The sequence below is a fragment of the Pelodiscus sinensis genome, chromosome 1 (genome assembly GCF_052426305.1).
Source record: "Pelodiscus sinensis isolate ZL-2025 chromosome 1, ASM5242630v1, whole genome shotgun sequence".
NCBI classification, from domain to species: domain Eukaryota; kingdom Metazoa; phylum Chordata; order Testudines; family Trionychidae; genus Pelodiscus; species Pelodiscus sinensis.
The window spans coordinates 98,544,731-98,569,662 of NC_143052.1; the positions used below are offsets into that span (position 1 = coordinate 98,544,731).

General features: G+C 40.7%; 1 protein-coding gene across 2 annotated transcripts in view; it reads right to left on the reverse strand.

Moving 5' to 3' along the window:
• Positions 1–267: 267 nt before the first annotated feature.
• RIC8B (RIC8 guanine nucleotide exchange factor B) overlaps positions 268–24,932 on the reverse strand; it is a 58,347-nt gene continuing 33,682 nt past the window's right edge. For both annotated transcript variants that reach the window (XM_075938421.2, XM_075938417.2), the window contains 6 exons: positions 18,997–19,150; positions 17,621–17,716; positions 14,031–14,175; positions 10,782–10,926; positions 8,324–8,443; positions 268–669 (listed from right to left, as the gene is read on the reverse strand). In XM_075938421.2, the coding sequence (XP_075794536.1) occupies positions 558–669; positions 8,324–8,443; positions 10,782–10,926; positions 14,031–14,175; positions 17,621–17,716; positions 18,997–19,150 (772 nt within the window). In that variant the 3' untranslated portion in view covers positions 268–557. The remainder of the gene's footprint in view (positions 670–8,323; positions 8,444–10,781; positions 10,927–14,030; positions 14,176–17,620; positions 17,717–18,996; positions 19,151–24,932) is intronic.

Sequence of the window (24,932 nt, forward strand, 5' to 3'; positions counted from 1 at the left end):
CTGTTTTCGAAAGGATATGCAAATTGTGAGAATTTGCTTTTCTTCCGATCTCACTTTCGAGAGCAGATCTTTCATAAGTGAAAGTAGTCTGGACACTTTTTTTGGGAAAAACCCAAAGGAGCAAGAGCTTTACTATGTTGTTCATGTTATATTTAACAGAATTCATTTCTAGTGCAATTAAGTCATTCTTCTTCAAACAAACTATATTTTGGGAAGGGGTTGGGTAAGACACCCTAAACAAAAAGAAAAAAGCCTACTGAAATGGGAAAGAGTCGAGCAAGTTTTAATAAATTTAATTTTTTTGCACTGCAATCTTATTTTCATCTCACTGAAATACAATTTGCTTTACAATTAATAAACTGATAATTTGTTCCTATATAAATGGATTCATAAAAATGCAGAGATTACACCACAAGATCCACCATCATTCAAATATCCCGGTAAGACTGGAAATGATACTGGCTAATGAAGGGGTAAGAATGCGTAGATAAAAGATGTCATGGCTCGGAGGGAAGATGCTGATTAAAGGAGATATTGACAGTGAAGCAGGTGATGCTTTAGTCTGAATCTGAACTGTCCTGCTCATTGGTTTGGTACTGGCAGATTGTCTCTTCCAAAGGAGTCATTGTGCCATCCGGTCGAACTCCCATTGGCTTTATAACCTCATCCCTGTAAGATTTTAAAAAAAGTTTCTATTAGCAAATGCACACATGCAGCAATCCGCTGTTTTATTTTAACTAGATGGATATACACACACAGTATTTTCATAGAGTCTTTAAAATAATAAAGATCTCTATTTTGAAGTAAGGAGAACAAAACAAATTCGAGATAAAGACCACATTCATGTAGGCCAACCTATTAAGCCAATTAAAAAAATACAGGAAAAGTCAATGCCTAACAGACTCATGACAAGGAGCAGGTTCATGGTTTTAAAAACATACATTAGCTTTTCTTCTGTGAATTCTTTAAGAAGAAATGGTTGCCAAAGTTTCACCTGCCATTCTGGGCAACACACAATTAAAATAGAATATTTGATACATATTCATCTCATTCAGGGAACTAAATCATTCAGGAGAACACATTCTGCCTACACAACCTCTAGTGGTGCTTAAGTACTTGTTGATTCATTTTGAACAGGCAGCTTTTTTTTTACTATTGCTTTTGTTTGTAGCAGTTTAATTACAGGATTGACAGCCATTTTAATCTCTTCAAAGCTCCAAATGCCTCTCCACAGCTAATCCAATTATATCTACTCCACAAGCCACAGCCTCTTCTAAAGATGATTAATTATTGATTAAGCCAATCAAAAAGTATTAGCACAGATTTATTTAATCCTCACATTTTAGCACCTCATTTATTATATGTGGATTACGGAAAAGGTTGTAGGGTCAAAGATAACATTTTGATTTTCTATTAAAGAGCCCTTATTTTTAATTTTTCATGATTTCATTTAAATGGTGTGGATACCTGAAAATAATTTACCTCTGATTGGAAAGGGAATCCCATGAAATGCGTATATTGCCACAAAGACAGTTTAACCTATGCATTTTGCTGTAGTTACTCACGGTGTGGGGGGGGGGGGACCTTTATTTTCCCCAACATTTTGCCTTTTCCTTTACTCTTGTCTAAAAGAGGGCTTTGTACAGAGCGCCCACAATCCCTCCTTCCAACCATGGCTTTGACAGAAGCAGCTAGAAGATCACCACATTAGTTGTGCAAGATATGAACAGTAAACCAGATCTTATAAAGATGAGCAATGGTTGAATAAGATACCAGAAACTCTAGCTTTGATCTCTCCCCCCCCCATTTGCGTAACTGAGACACTCAAACCATAGTGATGATTTGCACAATATATAGCCTCAACAGTTTTACTAAAAAAATGATATGCTGCAGTATGTGATTTGAGAGACCGTGAATGCCATGAAACCAGTGTGGTTTTGCTAAACTGGCCAGGTGGACTGGTAGGTATTCGTGCAAGAGGTCTGCAACCCTAGCATCCAGACAAGTGACTGTGTGGCTTCTGACTACTTGCACCTCCATCTCCAGCAGCAGGGAATGTGCAATTATGTAGATCAGCAGTTCTCAAATTTCATTGCACAACAATCCTCTTCTAACAAGAATTACTACATGACCCCAGTGGGAGAACCCTACCCCTACTCTGCTGTGTGCATGAATACACTTGTTTATTTGGGAGGTGGCCAAAGCCCAAGGACTTCAGCTCCTGGCAGAGGCCAGTATCTGGAGATCCACTGCCCAGGGATGAAGGTCCTCAACTGGCTGAGTACCTAACCACCTTACAGTAACAACGTACTTCAAAGGTAAGAACAGATAAAAAGACCAACATTGACGCTAATTAGTCGTCAGATTGTGAGGGGTGAGGTGCCACAGTACCAACTGTACGAGTCTGGGATGAGTGCATTACTCAGGACTGTTGGTAGGTTTATGGAATCAACTTTGTCATTTGCACACAACAGTCCCCGTGCAGATTCTTAGCTTGTGTGAACTCTCAGATCCATTAACCGCAGCGAGTCCCCAATTGAGCACCGGAGATATGACAATTTATGCCAGTGGAGGACCTTGTTTAAATTAAGGTAAAAGTTATCTGGGTTTCTCCGGACAAACCACACACATCAAAGAAAATCGTAGCTGTGATAGCAAAGATGGGAAACTAAGTGCTCTCTTCACAAAAATTACTCCTCGAACCTACTGGCTAGCAGTGTGAATTTTGCAGTATCCCTTAAATATACGAGAAATGTAAAATATATGAATGTACAGATTAACAATATTTGTTTTAATGTGTATCAACATCATTGTTTCCCCTGACAAGATCAAAGACTCTTCTCTGCACCATGCATATTCCCAATACCAACAAAGCATTCTATTCAAGTATACAAATAGAAAACACACCCTAATTAAACATTTGGTAAAATGCATTCTTTTCTCCCACTTCCAGATCTCCCAAGTGTCCCTTCAAATTTACCTATACAAGTTTCAGCTTCCTGCTTGCCACTTAGCTTGATAACGATTCAAAAAAAATCATTCCCTTGTTTTCGAGGGTACTTCTTTCTTGTCTGCTCTGTGTAAGACAGGGCAGTATTGACACATGGAATTAATGACAGTGTCTGTAATAAAACAACAGTCATACAAACACCAGTCTGCTCCTTTGATAACATGGCATGTTTGGGACCTATTCACCTCCCTATAATTGAGTACTACATAATAGTTCCGATCCTTTCATGTAACATTATTTTGTTCTATGATTAGAAAAGGAGGGGGGGAATCTATATACCATTGCCATCTTTATTCACCAGCTGATTAATGCTGTGTTTTAATGAGTGTGGCTGCTATTTAGGCAGGTTCTGTTACATACTTGTTTTGTTGACTTCTGTACAATGTACAACAAAACCCAAGCTGTGATAATTGGAGACCATTTCATCTGCAAAAGGATTCCTGCTATTAATACAAGGTTGGCTTGGAAAAAGCACCCTGACATTTTAAATTAGTCAATTAATATATAATTCTCCCATCATTTATAATGAAGAAAGTGTTTTTATCAGACTTTTTAATTAACATGGAATATTTCCAATAGTGTAGGATATAAACAGATGGAAAGTTACACAACAGTGATTTAATCTGACTAAATTTAGTCTCTTGCAACTCTGAAAGCTTATGTTAAAATCTTTTTGCACAGAGTGAAGGTGGTTTTGGAAGCTCAATCACTTTTGGAAAGTAAACTTATTTACAAGCCAACAATTCTCATTGCTGTAACAAGGTGATTTATACTACTTGCTTTCAAACAGGTTTTATTTAAAATAAATTCAGGGCCAACTCCAGCCAATCAACACCCTATCCAACACCTGGCCCAAGTAGTACTGAAAGTTTCCCATTGCTGGAGACATTTCAGTATCTTCCTTTCCCCCCTTGCATTTAAAAAAAATTAGAAAAGCTTTTGTGGGCAAAACCCAACTTTGTCAGATGCACAGATGGAAGTTACAGCAGCAGGCATAAATATACAATCTAAAAATCTGCATATTTATGCCTGCCACTGTAATTTCCACTCCATGTATCAAAGTTAGTTTTTACCCACAAAAGCTTATGCCCAATAAGTCTTTTAAGGTGCCATACGACTCATTGTTTTTGTGATACAGGCTAACACTGCTACCCCTCTGACATTTGTCACCATGTATGTAGGATAGACTCTTAATTGGAAATTCTGTGTTATACTTCATTCAGATATTTTAAAGATGCTATCATTGTATATGTCCTAACTTCTGATGAGTAACGAGTTCATATTCTGTATGCCACGTTCCCTTTGCATGGATTACAAAACTCCAGACAGATAACCATTTGAAATTTCAACAATAAACCTTCCCAAAACCCACCCCAATTTAAAATCTCATCCTGTACAAAGCTCTTTCAGTAGTGAGGTAAAGAAGCCAGAAACATTACAAATGTGTATATTCACTCCTCTATGCAACACTACCTATATTTACATGAGATGTAAAATACTGTTTAAAAAGTTAACCTGTTATGTTAAGTTTAACTGGGCTGGGCCTGCTGCTATGGGCAGGCAGGCCGCTCCTGTCTAACTGGGCTGCTGATCAACCAGTAATGCCAGCCAGGTAACCAGTTAACCCTTTACTATCTTTAGTTTAAAATGAAGCGTAACTGGATGAATTAATTTTCCCCCAAACTTGGCAATAATTAGTTCTTACGAGGCAAATTTGATCAGAGATTCATTCGATCAGAGATTCATTCAAGCACAACTACCTCACTGAAAAGTTATAACTAACTAAAAATAGCAGTTTGCAACCTCACCTATAGTCCAATATCCATTGAGTCACTCTACTATTAGAGCGTTAATAGCTTTAAAGATGCCAATAAAACCTTATCAACATCATGCTTTATTTAGGGTTACTAAATGCCATGAAACAGTTTCAAACACTCCCTTGTTGCATGCAATCATCTCCTACAACAGGCACTTTTCAATAACAATGTCAATACTAAAGTAATCAAAAAAGGGTCAGCTTCATAGCTCACTACATTTGCATCCAAACACAACTGATTGAGCCCTTTTAAAAAAGATGCCATGCTTTTATTCCTCAGGCATGCAATTGGGCCATCAGATAACACATTTTAAAAATAAATCCGTGAAATCAGATTTAGAATGGCCTGTAATTATATGGGATGATTTTGCCATTTTCAGTCAGGGATGTATCAGTCCTTTACTTTTTCATAAGCAAAATGTATTTGTATTAGCCACACAAGATTTGCTGCAACCCCATACAAGCCCACTTTAATCACTTGCCCAAGTTGTAGGGAACATAAGAACAGCCATACTGGGTCAGACCAAAGGTCCATCCAGCCCAGTAGTCTGTCTGCCAACAGTGGCCAATGCCAGGTGTCCCTGAGGGAGTGAACCGAACAGGTAATGATCAAGCGATCTCTCTGCTGCCATCCATCTCCCCATCTCACAAAGTGAAGCTAGGGACACCATTCCTTACCCACACTGGCTAATAACTGTTAATGGACTTAACCCTCTATGAATTTATCTAGTTCTCTTTTAAACCTTGTTAGTGTTCTATCCTTCACAATCTCCTCAGGCAAGGAGTTCCACAGACTGAATATGCGCGGTGTGAAGAACTTTATTGGTTTTAAACCTGCTGCCCATTAATTTCGTTTGGTGGCCCCTAATTTTTATATTATGGGAACAAGTAAATAACTTTTCCTTATTCACTTTCTTCATACCACTCATGATTTTATACACTTCTATCATATCCCCCCTTAGACTTCTTTCCCAAGATAAAAAGTCCTAGTCTCTTTAATCTCTCCTCATATGGGACCCATTCCAAACCCCTAATCATTTTAGTTGCCCTTTTCTGAACCTTTTCTAATGGCAGTATATCTTTTTTGAGATGAGGCAATCACATCAGTATTCAAGATGTGGGTGTACCATGGATTTATATAAAGGCAATAAGATATTCTCCATCTTATTCTCTCTTTTTTAATGATTCCTTACATCTGGTTTGCTTTTTAACTGCCACTGCACACTGCGTGGACTTCTTCAGAGAACTATCCACGATAACTCCAAGATCTTTCCCAACTAGTAGTAGCTAAATTAGCCCCCCATTATATTATCTGCAATTTCACATTACCCAGCTAGTCTTTAAAACTATGGGAAGGAAAGAACAGAGAAGAAAGCTTCCTCCCCCATTTTCCTGTTCAATTTCTTTCCCCTTTACCAAGTGCCTCCCCTTAAATGATGAAAAGCATGTTGGTGCTGGAAGGAGTGGATAATGATTTATTAACATTTAAATTAACATTCTAGCAGAGAAGGGAAATTCAATGGATGTTTGTCTAATTAAGATTGCACTGGTATTTCTGCTATTTTCAATTACTTTCAATGTTTCTTCCACCGCCAGCTTCCTGATGCGTTACTTCCTATCATGAGAACAATTAGCAAGTCTATCTAGGACAGCCATCTCTAGCCCATTTACACCCAAGATCACTTTCTGAATGTAAGGGCAACCCAAAAATCTATTCTACTGCTTCCTCAAGCCCCCACCCCTTCCCAGAAGCCCTGCTCTACTCACTTCATCCCCTCTGTCAACTGCTCTTACCTTACCCTCACTCACTGTCACTGGCCTGGGGCAAACTGTTGGTCTTTGGGAGAGGGTGTGGGCTCTGGGTTGGGACCAAGGTGCTTGCAGGGTGGGAGGGACTTCCCAGAACCCAGTGTTTGAGGGGAACCTGCTTAATAGCCAGCTCCCCATGAGCACTGACTCCTGTCTGCTTCCTCCCCACACTGCTGCCTCTGATACACAGGCAATGGGGGTGGGGGCTTGTGTGTAACAATGTTAACCAATGAGCCAGAGCTCATCAGTTAACCATTTAACCATGTAAACTATCACATTCCTAATTAGCAGTGAAATAAGCCCCTTTCCATTTGTATTTCTGTTTGTAAGCCTGTTAACATAAATTCATTTCTCACAGGCCATCTACTAGACTATAGACCAGTGATGAGCAACCTAGGCTAGTAAGTGGGCCACATGCATGCCTCTCCATCTTAGTGGGCCACAAGACTGTTGTAACCAAAACAGTCTCCAGGGATAGGGTGGTTTTGCTAACTGTGCTCATGTACCTAGAATTTACGGGCATATAGACTGAATCGTAGCAAGGCTTTGATTGGATGCAGGGGAGCACAGCTCTCAGTCAATGTTACATGCAATCACCACATACCTCACTGTGTCCTTGCTTTACATGCATGTCACTTTAGTAATACAGATAGGAAAAAGGCTACATATGGAAACCAATGGCATCTGGCAACCCTGCAACTATGAAGAAAATATCTTATGGGCCACACACAAAATCCTGATGGGCTGTATTCTAGCCACAGGTTGCCCATCACTGCTAATGAGGGTAACAACATTTATCCCCTACTTGTGTGACCTGGACTAGATTTTACTCCGCAAACTAGAAATAAATGTTGTTCCTCTGTCTGCCAAGTCATCTATTGACTTAGGGTGTCCTCCACTGCTGCTTCTCAGCTTGATCCTTAGTGGTCTATTTTTCTCCCCTAACACTGTAGATTCCCCACCTTTCCTCAACCCTTATCTCTGCCACACTGGCAGTCCATACATCCCAATCACTCCCATGACTGCTTTCTTCTGTTAATTACACCACCTTCTTCCTAATCCATTCTGAACACTCCCTGCCATTTTGTCCCGTCTTGCTCTCCTCTCTAGGGCAAGGAAGTGAGAGCAGCACACTTACACAGCTCATGAATGAGACACTATGTACAGTCATCACTGTACTGAAAAAACTGCAGCTAGACAGGGAGACTGTGGTTAAGGCAGGAAAAAAAAAAATCAGTACACCTGTCAAAACAGATCAGTTTCTAGATGCTCTGAAAAACCAAGTGTATTTTATGTACGTTGCTTGATGTTTTAAACCAAAATTTCTGAATCAACTTAACATGCATCTGATTTCTCTACCTTGAATTCTTTGCTTTATTGCAGGAATCAGCCCTTCCCAAAGGTTCTGTCTACATTAATGTTTAAATAGAATTCGATGGAACTGTGTTATGTTCCAATTCCTGCTATCTGCCAAAACATAAGCATAGTTTTCCAGTCCAGTGAAAATGGCCTAAACAGAGCAGACAGACATAAGTATGTAGATAACCAAAAAGCAAGCAAATTATTAGCATTCATACATACCTCTGACAAAGTAAACAACTGGGGCCTAACCCTCTCTCTCAAGAAGAGCTAGGATTAAAAACCATCCACTTTGTTTTATTGTAGTATTTTGGACAGGGTTACGTTACCTGGAAAGCTTATCAAACATGTTGACAAGTTTCATGGCTTCATATTCTTTTTGTTCTTCTGTCATTTCATCCATAGGATTGGGCATTGGCTCCTCCACATGACCAGTGATAAGGTTAATGCTGTGAAGGGGGGGAGAGGGGAGGGGGGAAAAGAGATGGTTGTAGCATTTACATAAATAAATACATACAAACAAACACATAATATAATAACTGTCATACTGGGTCAGACCAAAGGTCCAGCTAACCCAGTAGCCTGATATGGCCAATGCCAGGTGCCCCAGAGGGAATGAACAAAAAACAGGCTGTCATTGTTTGATCTACCCTGTTGCCCATTCCCAACTTGACAGAGGCTAGGGACACCATTCCTGCCCATTCTGGCCAATAGTCATTAAGGGACCTTTCTTCCATGAACTTAATCTAGTTCTTTTTTTAACCATTTTATAGCCTTGGCCTTCACAACATCCTTTGGCAAGGAGTTCCATGGGGAAGTATCGTGAGCAGTTTGTATCATCTGCAAATTTTGCCTCACTGTTCACTTTCTCCAGACCATTTATAAATGTTCAATATAATTGGTCCCAGTACAGACCCCTATGGGACACCATTAGTTAACTCCCTTCTGAAAACTGACCATTTATCCATACCTCTTTCCAGTTATCAATCCATGAGAGGACCTTCCTTATCACATGACAGCTTATTTTGCTTAAGAGCCTTTGGTGAAATTTTCTTTGGATTTTGACAGAACTCTTTGAAATTATAATTCCCTGGCAGCATCATAAAACCGTTTAATGCCTTCAAATTGCTAGTAAAATTCTGCAGTTCTTTTCGGGGATAGCCTTCCTCCATATTGTTTTATATTCATTTTGTTGGCTTTAAAAATTTTTTTTTACTGTATTAGCTCTAGGTTAAGCATTCAAATACCTAAGTCTCAGAAGAGGAATTCTATTCAAGGAGAGCTTTGAGTTAATTGTCTGGAACTATTATTTGACACACAGACCAGTCTGGATGGTGCATTTTATCCTCAAAATATGTAATGGGAGTACCTTAAAGTGGCATTACCACTGTTTTCTTTTTGCACTCATTTCTACTGAGCCACATTTACTCCAATGTCACATGCTGAATTTACAATGCTAGCTGTTAGAAACTCCCTCCTTCCCCTATTTTTTTAAAACTTATACACAGACGGCCAAATTTGATACAGAAATTGGATGCAAGAGACAAGATACCTTGAAGTGCCTTTTTTTTTTTTAAAGTGACTTTTCAGAGCAGGGTCATACTTAAAAATGAAATAATAAAAATATTAAAAAATAAAAGTACTGTAGTGGAGGAAGTCACTTGAAGTCTTTTCAGAAACAAAATGATGAATCGCAGACTAAGTACACAAATATCTTTTAAATTCAACATGCTTGTAATGTATTATCTGGAGATCAAAGGACTGTTTTCAGGTAAGGTTCTTGAAAGATACCAAGACATAGTGGCTAGAAAGATGTCCCAAAAATCGGGAGAGATGAAGTCTGCCATCTTTCTTCTCAGTGAAATGTGCTGCTTCGGGCGGGCGGGGTAAAGAGGAGAGAGAAGGTTTTTTGGCTGTGTAATTGGAGATTCAGAAAAAGCCAGAACCAGCACATCAAGAAGATTTAGGGTCTTCAAGCAAGGCAGAGCAAAGTAAGGTAACAAGCAAGCACTACTCAAGCACTACGATGGGCATCTGAAATAACTTGAAGCCAGATAAGGTAACCCTTCATATAGCTAAATTTCCATCACTTAAATTAGTTGCAATTGATGAAGTTATGGAGGAAGTATTCAAGAACCACAGAAACACTGGTTCACACACACACAAAAAAAAAGACACTGAAAACCTTCATAAAGACTGTGGAAAACAGTTTATGTAAACACACACAGCTCCAAATTGTAAGCTATGATAGCCACCTTTGACAAAGGGCAGAGAGGAGGAGACTAAGAGTGCATCTAGACTGCAGGTTTTTGTTTGTTTTTTTTAAACAGCCGTTTTTCTGAAAAAACTTCACTTACATCCACACTGCTATTGTGTTTTCAAAAGAAAAATCAAAACAGCACCAGGGTTTTTCTGACATTGTAAACCTCATTTTACAAGGAAGAATGTCTTTTCCAAAAGAGCTCTTTCAGAAAAAGGCACGTGTGGACGTAGAAGAGGCATTTTTTTCCCAAAAGAAGAGGCCTCCAGGAAAAAGCACAGGTTCTGTCCATAGTAAATCAAAGCTTAAATGCTAGTTAGCATTCACACTGAATGGATACTATCTTTCAAAAAAGCAGATTGCAAAAGCACATTGAAAAAGCAGTGTGGATGCTCTTTCGGAAGAAGTTTTTTTGGAAGATTTCTTCCAAAAAACCTTTTGAAAGAAGCTTGCAGCCTAGATGTACCCTTAGCGAAAACACAAAGAATAGGGCAGTTTAAACAGGAAGAAAAAAATTAGTACTGTACTTTGGCTTTGCAGATTTATACTCTTCAGTGTCTGTATCTTCATCATCTGAGTACCAGTGATCTCCCCTTCCTCCTGCTAACAGGCCTCTTGCTGCCAGTAGTCCTGCTGCATTACCATAGCCTGTATACTTTAACAAGTTGTCAACTGCAGAGACAAGCAGATCAATTAATGAAGCTAGAATTTTAATTACAAATATTGTACTTTAAAACTTGTTCTAAAGCTGCATTACAAAGCCTAACTTTATGTAGTGACCAGTTGGTTCTATAAACTAACTGAAAAAGACAAGTGAGATTCTATATTTAATTTTGGTGTGGTAGGCCACTCTTTTGAGACTAAAGCAATAAAGATGACAAATTTAAGTTTGCTTGTATTGAATCATTTTGTCAGACAATTATAGGAGCTGAAAAGCTGTGAGAAGTCAAGAGTTAGAATACACAATTTCACAAGAAGATGGGTTCCAGTGATGCAAGCCAGGATTGGGACCTGGGACTTCCAAAATTGTAATTCTGGTTCTACACCCTGCCCTTTTGTGGCTTATTCAGTAAATGCCATTTTATCTCAGTTTCCTCATCTGTAGCACAAAGAGGATAAGCAGCTACCCAAAAGGAAATCCCAAGAGTTCAACCAATGTTGGGGAACTGCTTTTGAGAAAAAAAACAGGGGCTTTATTTGGTTTGATAAATTATGTAGGGTGGGATTTTCACTGTACAAACATCTGAAAGATTAGATGGCATAAAACATTTGTCACCAACCATTAAAAAAAGATTTTTTTAAAAAGAAAGTGGAATTAAGCCTACATCAGACTGATTTTTCTGTTTCTGCCATCAAGTTCTCATTTTGCTAGTAGCGCACAGACAGAATTTGTGAGGAAAAGTAACAGTTTCTAAGCTTTACCAACACAGCATCATTACTTGATATGTAGGCCACTTAGAAGTAGACAGCTTCCAAATCCTCTCTTGCATACCAAGCCAGGAGGGGTTAGGAGAACATCAAATACACTCTACTCATCCCTTCTTGGGAGCAGGCTCTATTGCTATGCAACAGGACAGTGATGTGCTCCAAATGCAGTCCACTGAGCCCTCATTCAAAATAAGGGTCACCAAAAGGTATGTTCTTAAGGGAGAATGAGGGTTTTTTTTTGGGGGGGAGGGTGGGGAGGGAGAGATTTGTGTGGTTTATTTTAAAGCCATGTATATTCTCTGGAGGGGGAAAAAAAACAAAGAAAACAACAGACTTCTATAGGGGCATAGGCCTAGATTCCCCCCTCCAAACAGCACTTCTAAGAATAGCCTTCCTTGAACACAGAATTACAGAAGTGTTTGTTCTTCTACCCTACAAAGGTAACACGCAAGCATGCTTATGCCCACATTTGGTTTTCAACAAGAAAACTATAAGAGCAGTTGCTAGCATTCTCTTAACAGAAATTGCAAAATGGTGGTTGTATCTGAATGTATACTCAGATGAAAAATTTACACCAGTACAGGAACCCTCTCCTTCCTCCCGATTTAAGCCCTTTTCACAATGGCATAGAAAGCCTGGAACATTCCCTCTGCACTGGGTGAATTCCAATCCAATTTGGTAGCAATCAAAAATAATTTATATATTAATATTTTGGGGCCTAATGGTAAGAAGAAAATTAATTCTCAGTCATTTCTGGTGTCCTGTTTTGCAGTTGCTCTGTATATGGAACTCCCACCGAAATGAAATAAACAACTTTGCTTGAAGTCAATGAGAGTATTGGGCATTGAACAGCTACAGCAAAAAGTTTATAGCTAAAACTACTTATAGCTCATGTCACTGACATTAGATTAGGGACCAAAGACTGAAAAACGCATACAAACTACATAAGCTTTTCCATCCAGCTTGAAACCAGTCAGCTGGGCGGTATAGAGAAGCTTGTCATTATCAATTCCATGATAAACAGAAAATTCTAGCCTCCTGGCTTTTAAACTGATAAATTTACCCAAAATTACATCTTAAATGTTATATTTTTTATATAAAGAGAAAAGCTCTTAGAACAAATTTTTACTGCAGTTTGCTGTGCTATAAACAGTGCTGTGGAAGTACAATTATACTTTAACATCATTATTGGATTGGTACTAGGTTTTTGTTAGATATCAAACTTTGAAAACCGCTTAAGAGTTGAAGACTTCATGAAGCATATTACTAAAAGGTAAAACAACAACTGTATAATTAAAGAAAGTTTAGATAATCAAGATACAGTAAAACTCCAGTGGTCCAGCATCCAATGGTCCAGCACTCCTGATGGTCCAGCACCATTGGAACCCAGAAGTGCTCTGGGCAGCCGGACAATTGGAGCTGCTCTGCCCCAGCTTCCCTGATTCAGCTGCTGCTGAAACGGACCAGTTGACTTGGGACAGAGCAGCTGGGGTGGCCCGCAGTGCCGAGGGGCGCATCCCCTCCACTCCACCCCAGACCCCTCATAGCCCCCCCCCGATAGTCCAGCATATCTGATAATCCGGCACCCCCTGGGTCCTAAAGATGCCGGATTATCGGAAGTTTACTGTATTTAATCACAATTTATTTCCGGTAAACTGTTTCATCTTTAGAATGCAAGATTTTTGAACCATGGGCTGTTGTCTTCCTATTTGTCTCTAACACCCACTACTTTTTTGGTAGTAAAAAAAAACCCTAAAATCCTATTGGTCATGTAAGGCTCAAGTTCTTATTTGAACAGCAATTAGTCTAATTTTTCATTTTTTTAAAAAAAGTATTTGAAGAACACACTTCCACCGCAATAAAATTAACTAGATTAAAAGGTGTTAATTCCATTTGAAGAAAAAATAAAAGATATTTAATATTACACAGAAGCATGGTAGCTGTATGTGCTCCCAGGAAGCAGAAAGAACAATCAATAAGTTACAAGATCTGTGTTTAAGCTAGCTAATTTACAAAAGGGAAGGTAGGGGGAAATACGTAAAGAATTTCATTAATTTTATAACTACTGTTTAGACTGGCCAGATCCTCAAAACAAAGGTCAATTCTGTCAGGATACACCAATTAAGATCTTAACCTATTGGGCAGCAACTATATAAGATGTTGACGACAGAAAATGGAAGCCATTATCTAATATTTGACCGAAGATGAACAACATTAGGCATGATTTTAGTAGCAGCACAAACAGTACTTTTAACCTAATGGTTGTATCTGGAATTGGGAGGGTTACGGAAATATCTTCCTAAAGCCTTGCTGTAATTAGAATAAGAGGAAACAAAATTGATTTATACCTCTCTCCTTACAAAGGACAAAGAGGAATTCTGCTGCAATCTGCTTTACACCAAGGTCAACATGTGTCATAAGGCGCACAAGTTTATTTCTCACTGTTGTGCCAACTTCAGGACGATTTGATACATCTCTTAATGGAGGCAATACCTATTGTTACAAAAAGAAAAATGAATACACCACACATTACTGGCAGAAGTCACCAACTTGAAAAGAAGCTCTGACAACTTTTGATTTTTTGGAAAAAAACCATACAAAACAAGTTTAAATCCCACCAAGCAAAAGAGAAAGAGAGCAGGACTTTAACAGGGTTCAAAAAAGAGCTAGATGAATTCCTGGAGGTTGGGTCCATCAATGGCTGTTAGCAGGATAGATAGCACTTTGAAACTGCTGTTCAGGCTGGAAGGCTAACTTCTGTAGGGTGTGTAGACATACCAGAAGATATTTTATAGAATACTCCACTTAAATTTCCACACATGATCTGTCATACTCTTACCTCAAATATTCATCTTGGTGATATAGGCATGAAGTAAGGATCTTTGTTTTTAAGAGGTCATTTGGCCTTGCTTCTTACACCTTACTTGAAGTCTTCAAGTAAGATTTTCAACCAAACGTGTAACTTAATGGGTCTTCGTACTTCTAAATCACTGAGTTGGTACAACCAGCCCCTACTAGAATGCAAACTGAACAGGAAAGAGCGAGGGGGCGGGGGCAGAAGGAGGAGGAGAATGCCACCTATTCAGGGTGCCCAACACGTCCCATTAAAACTTTGATGTTTGGTTTGTTGACTGTTTGATTTGACATTTCTGATGTCTGCTGCAAGCTTCAGCTTTAGTAGCGAATAACTCAAAAAAAGAGTCCATAGTCATTGATCTTGCTCTAGTTTATTACACTATGTACTGCTAACGAGGTGTGCAAGCATTATTCCCACTCTGACACTCACAAAGCATGCTCCACTCCTGTCAGAATCATAGGGTCGGAAGAGACCTCAGCATGTCATCGAGTCCAACCCTCTGCCCAAAGCTGAACCAACCTCAACTAATTCATCCCAGCCAAGGCTTTGTCAAGCCAGGACTTAAAAATCAGTTAGTACCAAGAACCATACTGCATGGCTGCGTCTAGACTGGCAAGTTTTTCCGCAAAAGCAACTGCTTTTGCTCAAAAGCTTGCCAGCTGTCTACACTGGCTGCTTGATTTTGCGCAAAAGCACTGACGTTCTACTGTCCGAAATCAGTGCTTCTTGCGCAAATGCTTTGACGTTCCCGTTCGGGCAAAAGCCCTTTTCCGGAAATGTATTTGGGCAAGAGGGCCAGTGTAGACAGCTAAAAACTTATGTGCAAAAAAGCCCCAATGGCGAAAATGGCAATCAGGGCTTTCTTTCGCAAAACCGCGTCTAGATTGGCATGGACGCTTTTCCGCAAAAAGTGCTTTTGCGCAAAAGCATCCGTGCCAATCTAGAAGCTCTTTCCCGCAAATGCTTTTAACGGAAAAGTTTTTCCATTAAAAGCATTTGCGGAAAATCATGCCAGTCTAGACGTAGCCATTGTGTGTCATCCCCTCAGTTCCTAATGCTCAGACTGCAAAAGGACTCTAAAAGCACTTTTGTTTATTATCAAGCCCAGTGTAAATAACTTATAGGGGAAGAGGGAGAGGGCAACCACCTTGTGCACCTCTCATTAATAAAGAAGGCTAACCTTATAAGCTTTCTCTGAATACAACTCTTACAGAGGACAAGATGGATTTATTTGGGATTTTGGTCCCTTTTGGGGGTTGGTTTTAGAACAGAGTCCTTCCACACCTGAACTAGTTCAGCATCTATGTTGCTTCTGCGAAAGGGCTGCTAACCCCAACCCTGAGCCTTATCTCTTGGAGATCAGAGGATCTTGTCCAGCAGGACAGGATGGTAGGGAGAGCCAGAGAGAAAGAAGGCAGGTGTCAGTAGCATGACCTGCACACTATGGAACAACCCAAAGGGCACTTCTATGATTCATCCCATCACAGTGGCATTTTCAGATCTCAGTTCTTCACTTCACAACCTCAGTAGCACACTTTTAATGTAGTTTGTTTGTATTAAACAGAATAGGTTCTTAGGGGAATGACTGTCAAACAAATGAATATGGATTCAGGTGGAGAACATGGAGTAAGTGTAGATTTATATGAAACCCGGTCTTTTACTTCAAAGAAAAGTCCTAAACAAATAAAAGATGCAGAGAACATATGTAGTCGTATATGGCTAGACTATGATTTGAGGCACAGCTTAAATTTGGAAGCTGCATCAACCTTGGAGTAGCCACAAGGGACACTGCAATTTAGTGATGCTGCTGGGACTCAGTTTCTATCCTGCTTCCTCTTTGCTTGGTAAGGGGGCATTTTGAAAGTTTTTCCACTGCACTTCAGCAGATAGTTAAAACTACAGAAGTTATGAAAATGTCTATTTTTTTAAACCTGGGATAAAATTCACCCTATGCAGAAGGCTAGCATGGGACTCATGCTCTACCTGAAAGCTATTTTAAGGGCTTAAATGATGCACAGCAGTTAAGCTCCAATGCCATGGATTATTTTCTGCTGAAGTATTGTAATTTATGACTAAAGTTCAATTGATGGTACAAAAATCCTGATGGATTGACTAGCTTCCATAAGGCTGTAGGGCTATTAGTGATGAGGAGGATTTGCAGAAGTGACTAACAGATTTAGTTGCTAGAGTCCCCTTAGGCTCTTTTGAAAAAAAAAATCCTACCACCTCATACTACCGCCTCAGTCCCTGTTCTAATGTTGCTGAATTGAGGCTCTGTGGCATAAGCCATAGAAGTTGGGCCCAGGCAATTCAAGTGGATTTTCTTGCAATTGAAACAATTTGTTCAGTGTCCCCTCTGTATATTTTAATCATTACAGAAGTGTCATGAGGTTACATCCCAATGCTTACATTTTGTATTTTTAATCTGAAGAATTTAAAGTTAAGAATTTCAGTCTGTTCAATATTTTATTGTTGGATCTGGATTTTCATTTGCTGATACAGGTTGAACCTCTCTAGTCTGGCATGCTCTGGTCCAGCAACATCCTTGGTCTGATATGATTTTAGTTACCCACTGTTCATGGATGTGGCCATTTCCTGTGGTCCCATAAAGTTTGTTTACAGGCACCAGTCCGGGCACTCAGCATTCTGTACTGTTATTTAGCTCTAATTTACCCCTAAAGGTCTAACAGCCCAGTAAGCAGTGGAAGTGTTGGTAATGCTGCTAGACAATATTGACCTCCCATGGCCCAGAAACTTCTCCCATTCAGCACCAGTCAGGTTCCAAGGGTGCAGGATTAGAGAGATTCAACCTATGCAATGATTTAAGTCATTATCATGCATTTGTAGAATGACAATGTTTATTTCCTTCACAGTACTTTGAAATAAAATTATGACATTACATTGAAAACACTAACGTAGATCAATATTTTTGTCATTGAGCTGAGAGAAGGCAACAGTTGCTTATGGATATAGACAATTAATGAAATTTTAATACATGTTGCTTTATATTCACGCATCAACTTTCTCTGTGCCTGAAAGATTTTGTTGCATGTTTTATTTTCAGACATATCTGAATCTTACCTGGGCTTTGATAAACTTCCTGATGTTCCGATGAGCTCGGCAACATTCCGTGAGTAAACTGAGAACTGGAGTCAGACCCTCTCTGTAGCTGCTTCCCTGAAATGGAATTTAAAAAAAATCCCGCAAGCATTGGCTTAGTTACAAGCATCAGACAAGATTATATTTTATATATTCCATGCATACATGTGTTTTGCTTGAAACTTTAGAATAATATGGCTAATTTAGTACACAGACAAGTGGAAAAGAATAATTCTCATTTTTGTAGTGAAATTAAGATTTTTTTCCCCCCCTTCTCAATAAAAAAACCTCTTAATGTCAACAACATAACTGTTAGGAGTGACAATATATCTATTAAAATCTTTTCATTCAGAAGTTTAGAACAATTTTATGTAAAATTTCCCTCTAACTTTGAAACTTTCTGTGCAAAGATTTAGCATGAACACACATTACTATGCACAATTTGAAAAATTAAGAACACACTACCAAAATTCTTCCAGAAATCCATAATTTCTGATGTGCTATTCAGTATTTCAAAAAGGGACTGTTCCATAAGCTAATTTTAATCTAAAAATTTGCAATTTAAGACAACCTAGCTCCCTTGGATGTCAAATATTTTCAACTGCTTTTTATCTGAACATTATATATAACGTACAATTTAATGGCGTTTCAGCCTTCATTTTCTTTGTGTTGTGGGTTCAACACACATTTTATTCAGCATTTAGGCTTAATCCAAAACCCAACTGGTACTGGCGCAGAACTTTCAAGCATACGTTTAAATTATTTGTTGCACTCTGACCTGAACAAGTTTTGCTGATCTTGCTTTTCTAACCATAGATGGTATTCTCCTCAATGATAACAGAAATACAGTTTTGTCAGTAAAATACAACATCTCAGCCACAAGAACCAAAAAGGTTCCCATCCACATTTGTTACTTTTTATAACCTCAACAATGTTTTCAACTTTACTGTATTTAAAGGAAACAGAGTCAACATCACATTAAAAATTGGTTGGCAGTCAGGCTGGTTTTATCATCTGTAAATAAATTCTGATTAAGTAGGATACTCTCTCCTTCGCTTTGCTTTTCCTTGTTATTTTATTAGTTGTGTTAGGAGATACATGTTTTACTTTTATACACCACATGCCTGTTGACATGTTTCATAAATTTATGAATAATTCTATATTAATATAGTTCTCACAAACTTTTCAGCTTCAGAATGGGTCTGATCTGAAAGTTTGCTGAATTACATATCAATCCTACCTCTTAAAAATGTACAGTTCTGCAGGAGGAGGCGGCAGCTATATGGATCTGGAGTTATGGTTCAAGCTCATGTCTACCTTTACAAGAAGGCATTCTTTTTGTGCCATGTCACCCTTACCTTGTCTATTCTTTTCTCCATGAAATCCAGCAACACTTGAATGGCATCCATATTCATACCATTATATTTTAAAACAGTTTCTTCTTGAGTTGATGGACTAATGAGGACATCCAAACAAGAAACCGGAATATTGCTCAAAAGGTTGACTGCATTACTGAAAGAAATTTTTAGAAAGCCTGTTACTCTCAGTCAACTAACCTTCTTTAAACAAAACATGGACGAGATTAAAAACAATTAAAAAAATACATTCAAATAATACTTTCTCCACAAAATATGGTACACAATCAGTATTGTGCATTCAATTAATATTCTGTATTTTATCTAGTTAGTGCTCTAGTGATAATTAAATGCTGTACCAAACCACAGGTAATTTTAACAGTGACTGAAAAGTATGCCATTATCAATACTACTTATGTGCTTAAAAAAAGCTAGTGTAAATAATCAAGAGTGAAAAGCCGTATACTAGCTATGCACAGTGTACACAGCTACAGTTTAAGATGCTTCTTCATTCTCAATTCTCTATTCTTGCAAAGAACACATGTTGTGTTACTAAAGGAGGAGAGGTCAATATAGCTGCTTTTCATTACTTGCTGATCTTAGTTGAATCAGCCAGAAGTAAAGTATACGCATAACTATAAGAATTGGATGTTTGTTCCATAAATTGATGCTGCATGAAATAGGAGGATCTCACAAATCGGTTTTGTAGGAATGAGGGGGAAAAAAAAAAAAAAAAAAAAATCACAAAATGTCTCTTGAAATATATAAGTTTTAATTTTCCAATGCTTAAGTGTTATAAAACCACCAGAATATTTGAATAAAAATGTTTTGATCCCCCTTGAAAAGGAGGGGAAAAAGTCATAAATGCGGTTCATACATCTTCATATGTTAGCACCTGGACTTGCCTCCTCAAGTACGGCAGACATTTAAGGCTCTCAAAAACACAAAATCAAAAACTAAAGTTCAGAGACATCAAGTACTGGATTTTTTTAAAATGAGTTTTAGAATTTCCAAAACAGTAAGTGTCTGACAACCCTTATGCATTGTCAGAATCAAAGGGGAAACCGTGTTTAAGTTAGAGTAGTTCTGTAGTACCTATTTTTGTTAATCTCTAAGATGCCACTGGACAACTTATTTTCATTCAGAGGAGTAACTCAATACACAAATAGCCCCATTGACTTTAAGCTGACCACTCATGGTTGAAGGTAATATTCAATACAAGTGAATTGGATCAGGTCTTGATTTTTCAAACCATACGTAAGCCAGTTAATAGGAACTAATATTTATTTAATTCAAGGTAACTAGATCACAGGATCCTTTTTTAAAATGGAAAAACATGTTAGCATTTGACTAAGAATTCCTGTGTTATGGTCTAGTTTGTTTTCAGAGAGCCTTATTCTGCTCTTCTGAAAGGACAAAAGTTAAATTGGATTTATAAACTTCCCTCAGATTGATACAGCCGCTCCCCGAGTTGCGAACAGTCGAGTTACAACCGTTCGTACTTACGACCAAAGCTCCCATGGGGCGGACGTAAAAGGCGGTCCCCGAGTTACGAACATGACCCGCGCTTATGAACAGTGCGGTCGCGTGTAATTCAATGGGGTCCGAGTTACGAACAGTTGAAGTTATGGACCAAGTGTTGCTCCGTAACTTGTTCGTAACTCGGAGAGTGGCTGTATATGGATAGTTGCTGAAAGAGAGGCACCCCCTCTATATCACTAAAGGTAAGTCTAGACTACACGCTTCTTTTGAAAGAAGCTTCTTTGAAAGAATCTTTCAAAAAAGCTTTTTTCTAAAGAGATAGTCTAGACAAAGACAACTTTTTCAAAAAAGTGATCTGCAATCTGGATGCTCTCTTTTGAAAAAGCCCTGTTTGCGGTTAAGAACGCTTTTTTTCGATAGAGCTCTTAAAAAAAAAAAAGACTTCTTCCTCGTAAAATGAGGTTTACCGCTGTTGAAAAAATCCGCTGTGTTCTTTCGATTTAATTTTGAAAGAACATGGCGGCAGTCTAGACACAAGTGAAGTTTTCGAAAAAAGGCCACTTTTTTCAGAAAAACCCCTGTAGTCTAGACATTGCTAAATGGTGGTTAATCAGCAGTCAGGCTGTTAACAGATTAATCTGAAAAAAAAAAAAAAAAAAAAAAAAAAAAAAAACTCCCAAACCCCACCACCCCCCCCCACACCCACCCACCCCCCACAACAACCCTGGTTTCTTACTTTTTATTCTTCGAGATGTGTTGCTCATGTCCATTTTATGTAGGTGTGCGCCCTCTGAGTTCAGGACAGCCCTGCCAAAGCCTGTATCCATCTAGCTTGATGAGCCAGTGCGGAATGATTGGTGAAGTTGTGGATAGAAGACCACGTGGCCACCCTACAAATGTCCAGGATAGGGACCCGAGCTACAAAGGCCATAGAGGAGGCCTGAGCCCTAGTGGAGTAGGCTGTGAGGAGAGGCAGTGGCACCCTGGCCAACTTGTAGTATTCATTAATACAGGAAGCGATCCATTAAGAGATCTTCTATATGGAAACTGGTTGCCTTTTCAACGGTTCCGCTATTGCTACAAACAGCTGAGGGGACTTGCAGAAAGACCTTGTCCTATCTCAATAAAATGCCAAAGCTCTCCTGACATCTAGCGTGTGAAGCTATTTTTCTTTGCCCGAAGCATGGGACTTAGGGTAAAATACTGGGAGGAAAAGGTCTTGGGAGACATGAAAATGAGACACCACTTTGATGTGAAAGCCACCAGGGAAGATACCTTTCAGAAAAGGTGCAGTAATGAACATCACTAGGGGCTCAAAGGGGGGCCCCCCATGAGTTTGGTCAGGACCAGATTGAGGTTCAACTGAGGTACAGGTTGATGCACATGTGGGTAGAGCCTATCCAAGTCCTTCAGGAACCAGCCCAGTTGGAAGGCTAAAATGGCTGCTAAGTGCAACTTAAACATCAATGAGAAGGGTGGCCCCTGAACCCTAAGGTCCAGAAGGTAGTCCAGAACCAGTGGGACCTGAGCACCCTTTGGTAAAACCCCTCTGTGGGTGGCCCAAATGGAGAAGTGTTTCCCCTTAGCTAGATAGGTGGCCCTAGTAGAGGGCCTTCCTACTTCCCAACTGGTCTTTCTGCAGCCACTCTGAGCATTGCAGTTCCGCTGCTGTCAGACATGCAGCTTCCAGGTCATTAAGTGCAGGGACCACAGGTTCGGGTGGTGAAGCCTGCCAAAGTCCTGTGTTATCACATCCGGGTCCAATAGGAGGGCTATCAGCCTGTCACAGGAAAGGCTCAAAAGGGATGGTGAACCAGTGCTGCCTGGGCCACGCTGGTGCAATGAGTATCAGAGATGCCCTGAACTCCTGCACCCGTAGGAGCACTTTGTGTACCAATGGGAAGGGTGGGAACGTGTAAAGCAGCCCCTGGAGCTAGAGGTGATGAGTGCATCTCCTGGAGACCCTCAACCCAGAGCCATGAAGGAACAGAACCTGGGGTGCTTCCTGTTCTGGTGGGTCACAAATAGGTCCAGGAGAGGGAACCCCCACCTGTGGAAAATTTGGAAGGCTACATCTCCTCTGAGAGACTATTCACATCCAGAGAAAGACCCGCTCAACTCGTCTGCCAGAGTGTTCGAGACCCCAGAAAGTTGGTGGCAATTAGGTGGCTACCCTCCCTGATGCACAGATCCCAGAGCTAGAGGGCTTCCTGATACAGAGGAGGGGAACGGGTTAGGGCCCATCCTGCCTGTTTATGTATGAGATCACCAAGGTGTTGTCGAATAGAATCAGACCTGTCCCTCCCCTGAGCCTGGGGAGAAAAGCTTGACACTGATGTGGAGGGAGAGGTCTTCCCGTAACCACATACTGTGTGTCCTCATGTCACCGACGTGAGCTCCCCAACCCATGTCGGACACGTCCATCACCAACCAAAGGGTCATGAGGGGCCTAGAGAATGGTACTCAGGCGCAGACCACCCACCCCCTCCTGGGTCCACCAATCCAGAGAGTGGAGGATTTCAGAGGGAACAATCACCACTCTGTCCCAAGAGTTTAAGGGATGGGTTGTGAGCCTGTGCCAGCTGGATGCATGCGGAGTCCAGCATGCTGGATCGCATAAGTGCAGGCAGCCATGAGATCCAGCAGGCACATACAGTTCCCTCTCTCATTTAGGGCGCAGCTTGATGCCTTTACAGATCTTACAGGCCTCAGACAGATGAGCTTCGCCGAGGCACTGAGGCAGGCTCTGTTGGGGTCACCACAGGGCATAGGCTTCTGGCACTTCTTGCAGGGCTTGAAGCCTTGTAGCCTGGACATGCTCCGCCAAATGCACCAGGGACACAAAACAAGCCCTGTGCCTAAAACAGTGTGCAAAGTACTGCACTTAACTATCAACTGCTAGATAAAGAAACATGAACCTCGAAAACTTTGATGATTAAACAAACAACTAAGATGAACTTTTAAGAGGCGCTTGCAGAGCAAGAGCAAGACACCTTCCAACAACTGTCGCGAGCAGTAAGAAGGACCTAGTGGGTCTAGGGCCAGCAGGGGTATATATTAGCTGATATATCACCACCACTCCAGGGAGCTCCCCTGCTGGCCTGATGGGTACTGCTAAGGAAAAATATTCCAACGTGTGCGTGCAGCGTGCACACACCTATGTGGATGGACATGAGCAATCACTCGAAGAAGAATACTGTAGAACACATTTCAGGTTGTCCAGATAGACCAGGATGAACAATAATTGTTAATGGGGGCCCACGCCAAGATTTTGGAAAGTCATTAAGGGCCACACTTCTATTAAGGGGGTCAGGGATGGTCGCTGGGTAAAGAAGGGAGCTTGGGGTAGGGAACTGGGATGCAAGAAAGTGTGTGGGGTCTGAAAGGGAGTTTAGGGGAAGAAGGGGGCTGTGATCTGAGGCAGGGGCTTGGGGTGCCAGGTCCAGGAGTGTGTAAGGGTGCCGGAGAGGATTTTAGCCTGGGGGAGGGGCTCTAGCAGGGGGTGCAGGGTCTGGGAGGGAGTAGTGACATGAATGAAGGGGGTGCAGAGGGTTTGTGTGGTGACCTGGAGCAGGAGAAACGGGGTGCAGGAGACAGTTCTGGCGGGGCGGGGGGGGGGAAGGATGTCGAAGGAGGTGCAGGGTCTTGGAGGGAGTTGTGACCTGAGAAGGGGTACAGAGAGTTTTGGTGGTGGCCTGGGGCAGGTAGTTGGGGGAAAAAGGCTAGGGTGCCAGAGGCAGGCTTTGGTTGGGAGGCACTTACCTAAGCAGCTCCCAGCCAGCAGCCCTGTAGGAACCAGAGACAGGCTCTCTGCTGATATCTGAGTCAGCTGGCTGCTCCACATGGAGTCTGCTCTGGGCATAAAGAGGTGGAGGGAGGGAGGCTTCACATGCTGACCCTGGCCTCAGCAAAATTTCTCAGCCCTTATTGGCCAGAAACTGGCCAATGAAAGCTGAGAGATTTTTGCTGGGGGCTGCGAGCAGTATGCAAAGTCTCTCTCCCCTTCTTCCCCAGCAGTCCAGAACAGAAAGCAGCTCTCTGCCTAAGGGTTCCGGTGAGGTGGCTGTGGGCTGGGTGCAGTGGCTTGGCGGGATTAATCTGGCTTGCTGGCTGCCTGTTGCTCACCCAATATAGACTCTGAAATGGCATCTTTGCAGTATAGACGTACCCAAACACCACAACCATCGTAGTGAGTCCAAGTCTGTAGACCCAGACTTGGACTCAACAGGTTCCCTCTAGGGATGTAGTTGACTAGTCACTATCTGATAAGCTTATGCTTATCCAATAATCTCGTAGTGACTCGACTAGTTGCTTTCCTTCCCTTTACTGCCTGGGGGTGCAGAGCCAGCTTAAAGGCCAATCCCTCCCCCGCATCACCATCTGTGCTGGGGGCATGGGAAGCAGAGGCACAGTGGGGAAACAGAATGAGTGGGGACTGAAGCCGGCTGAAGCACTGC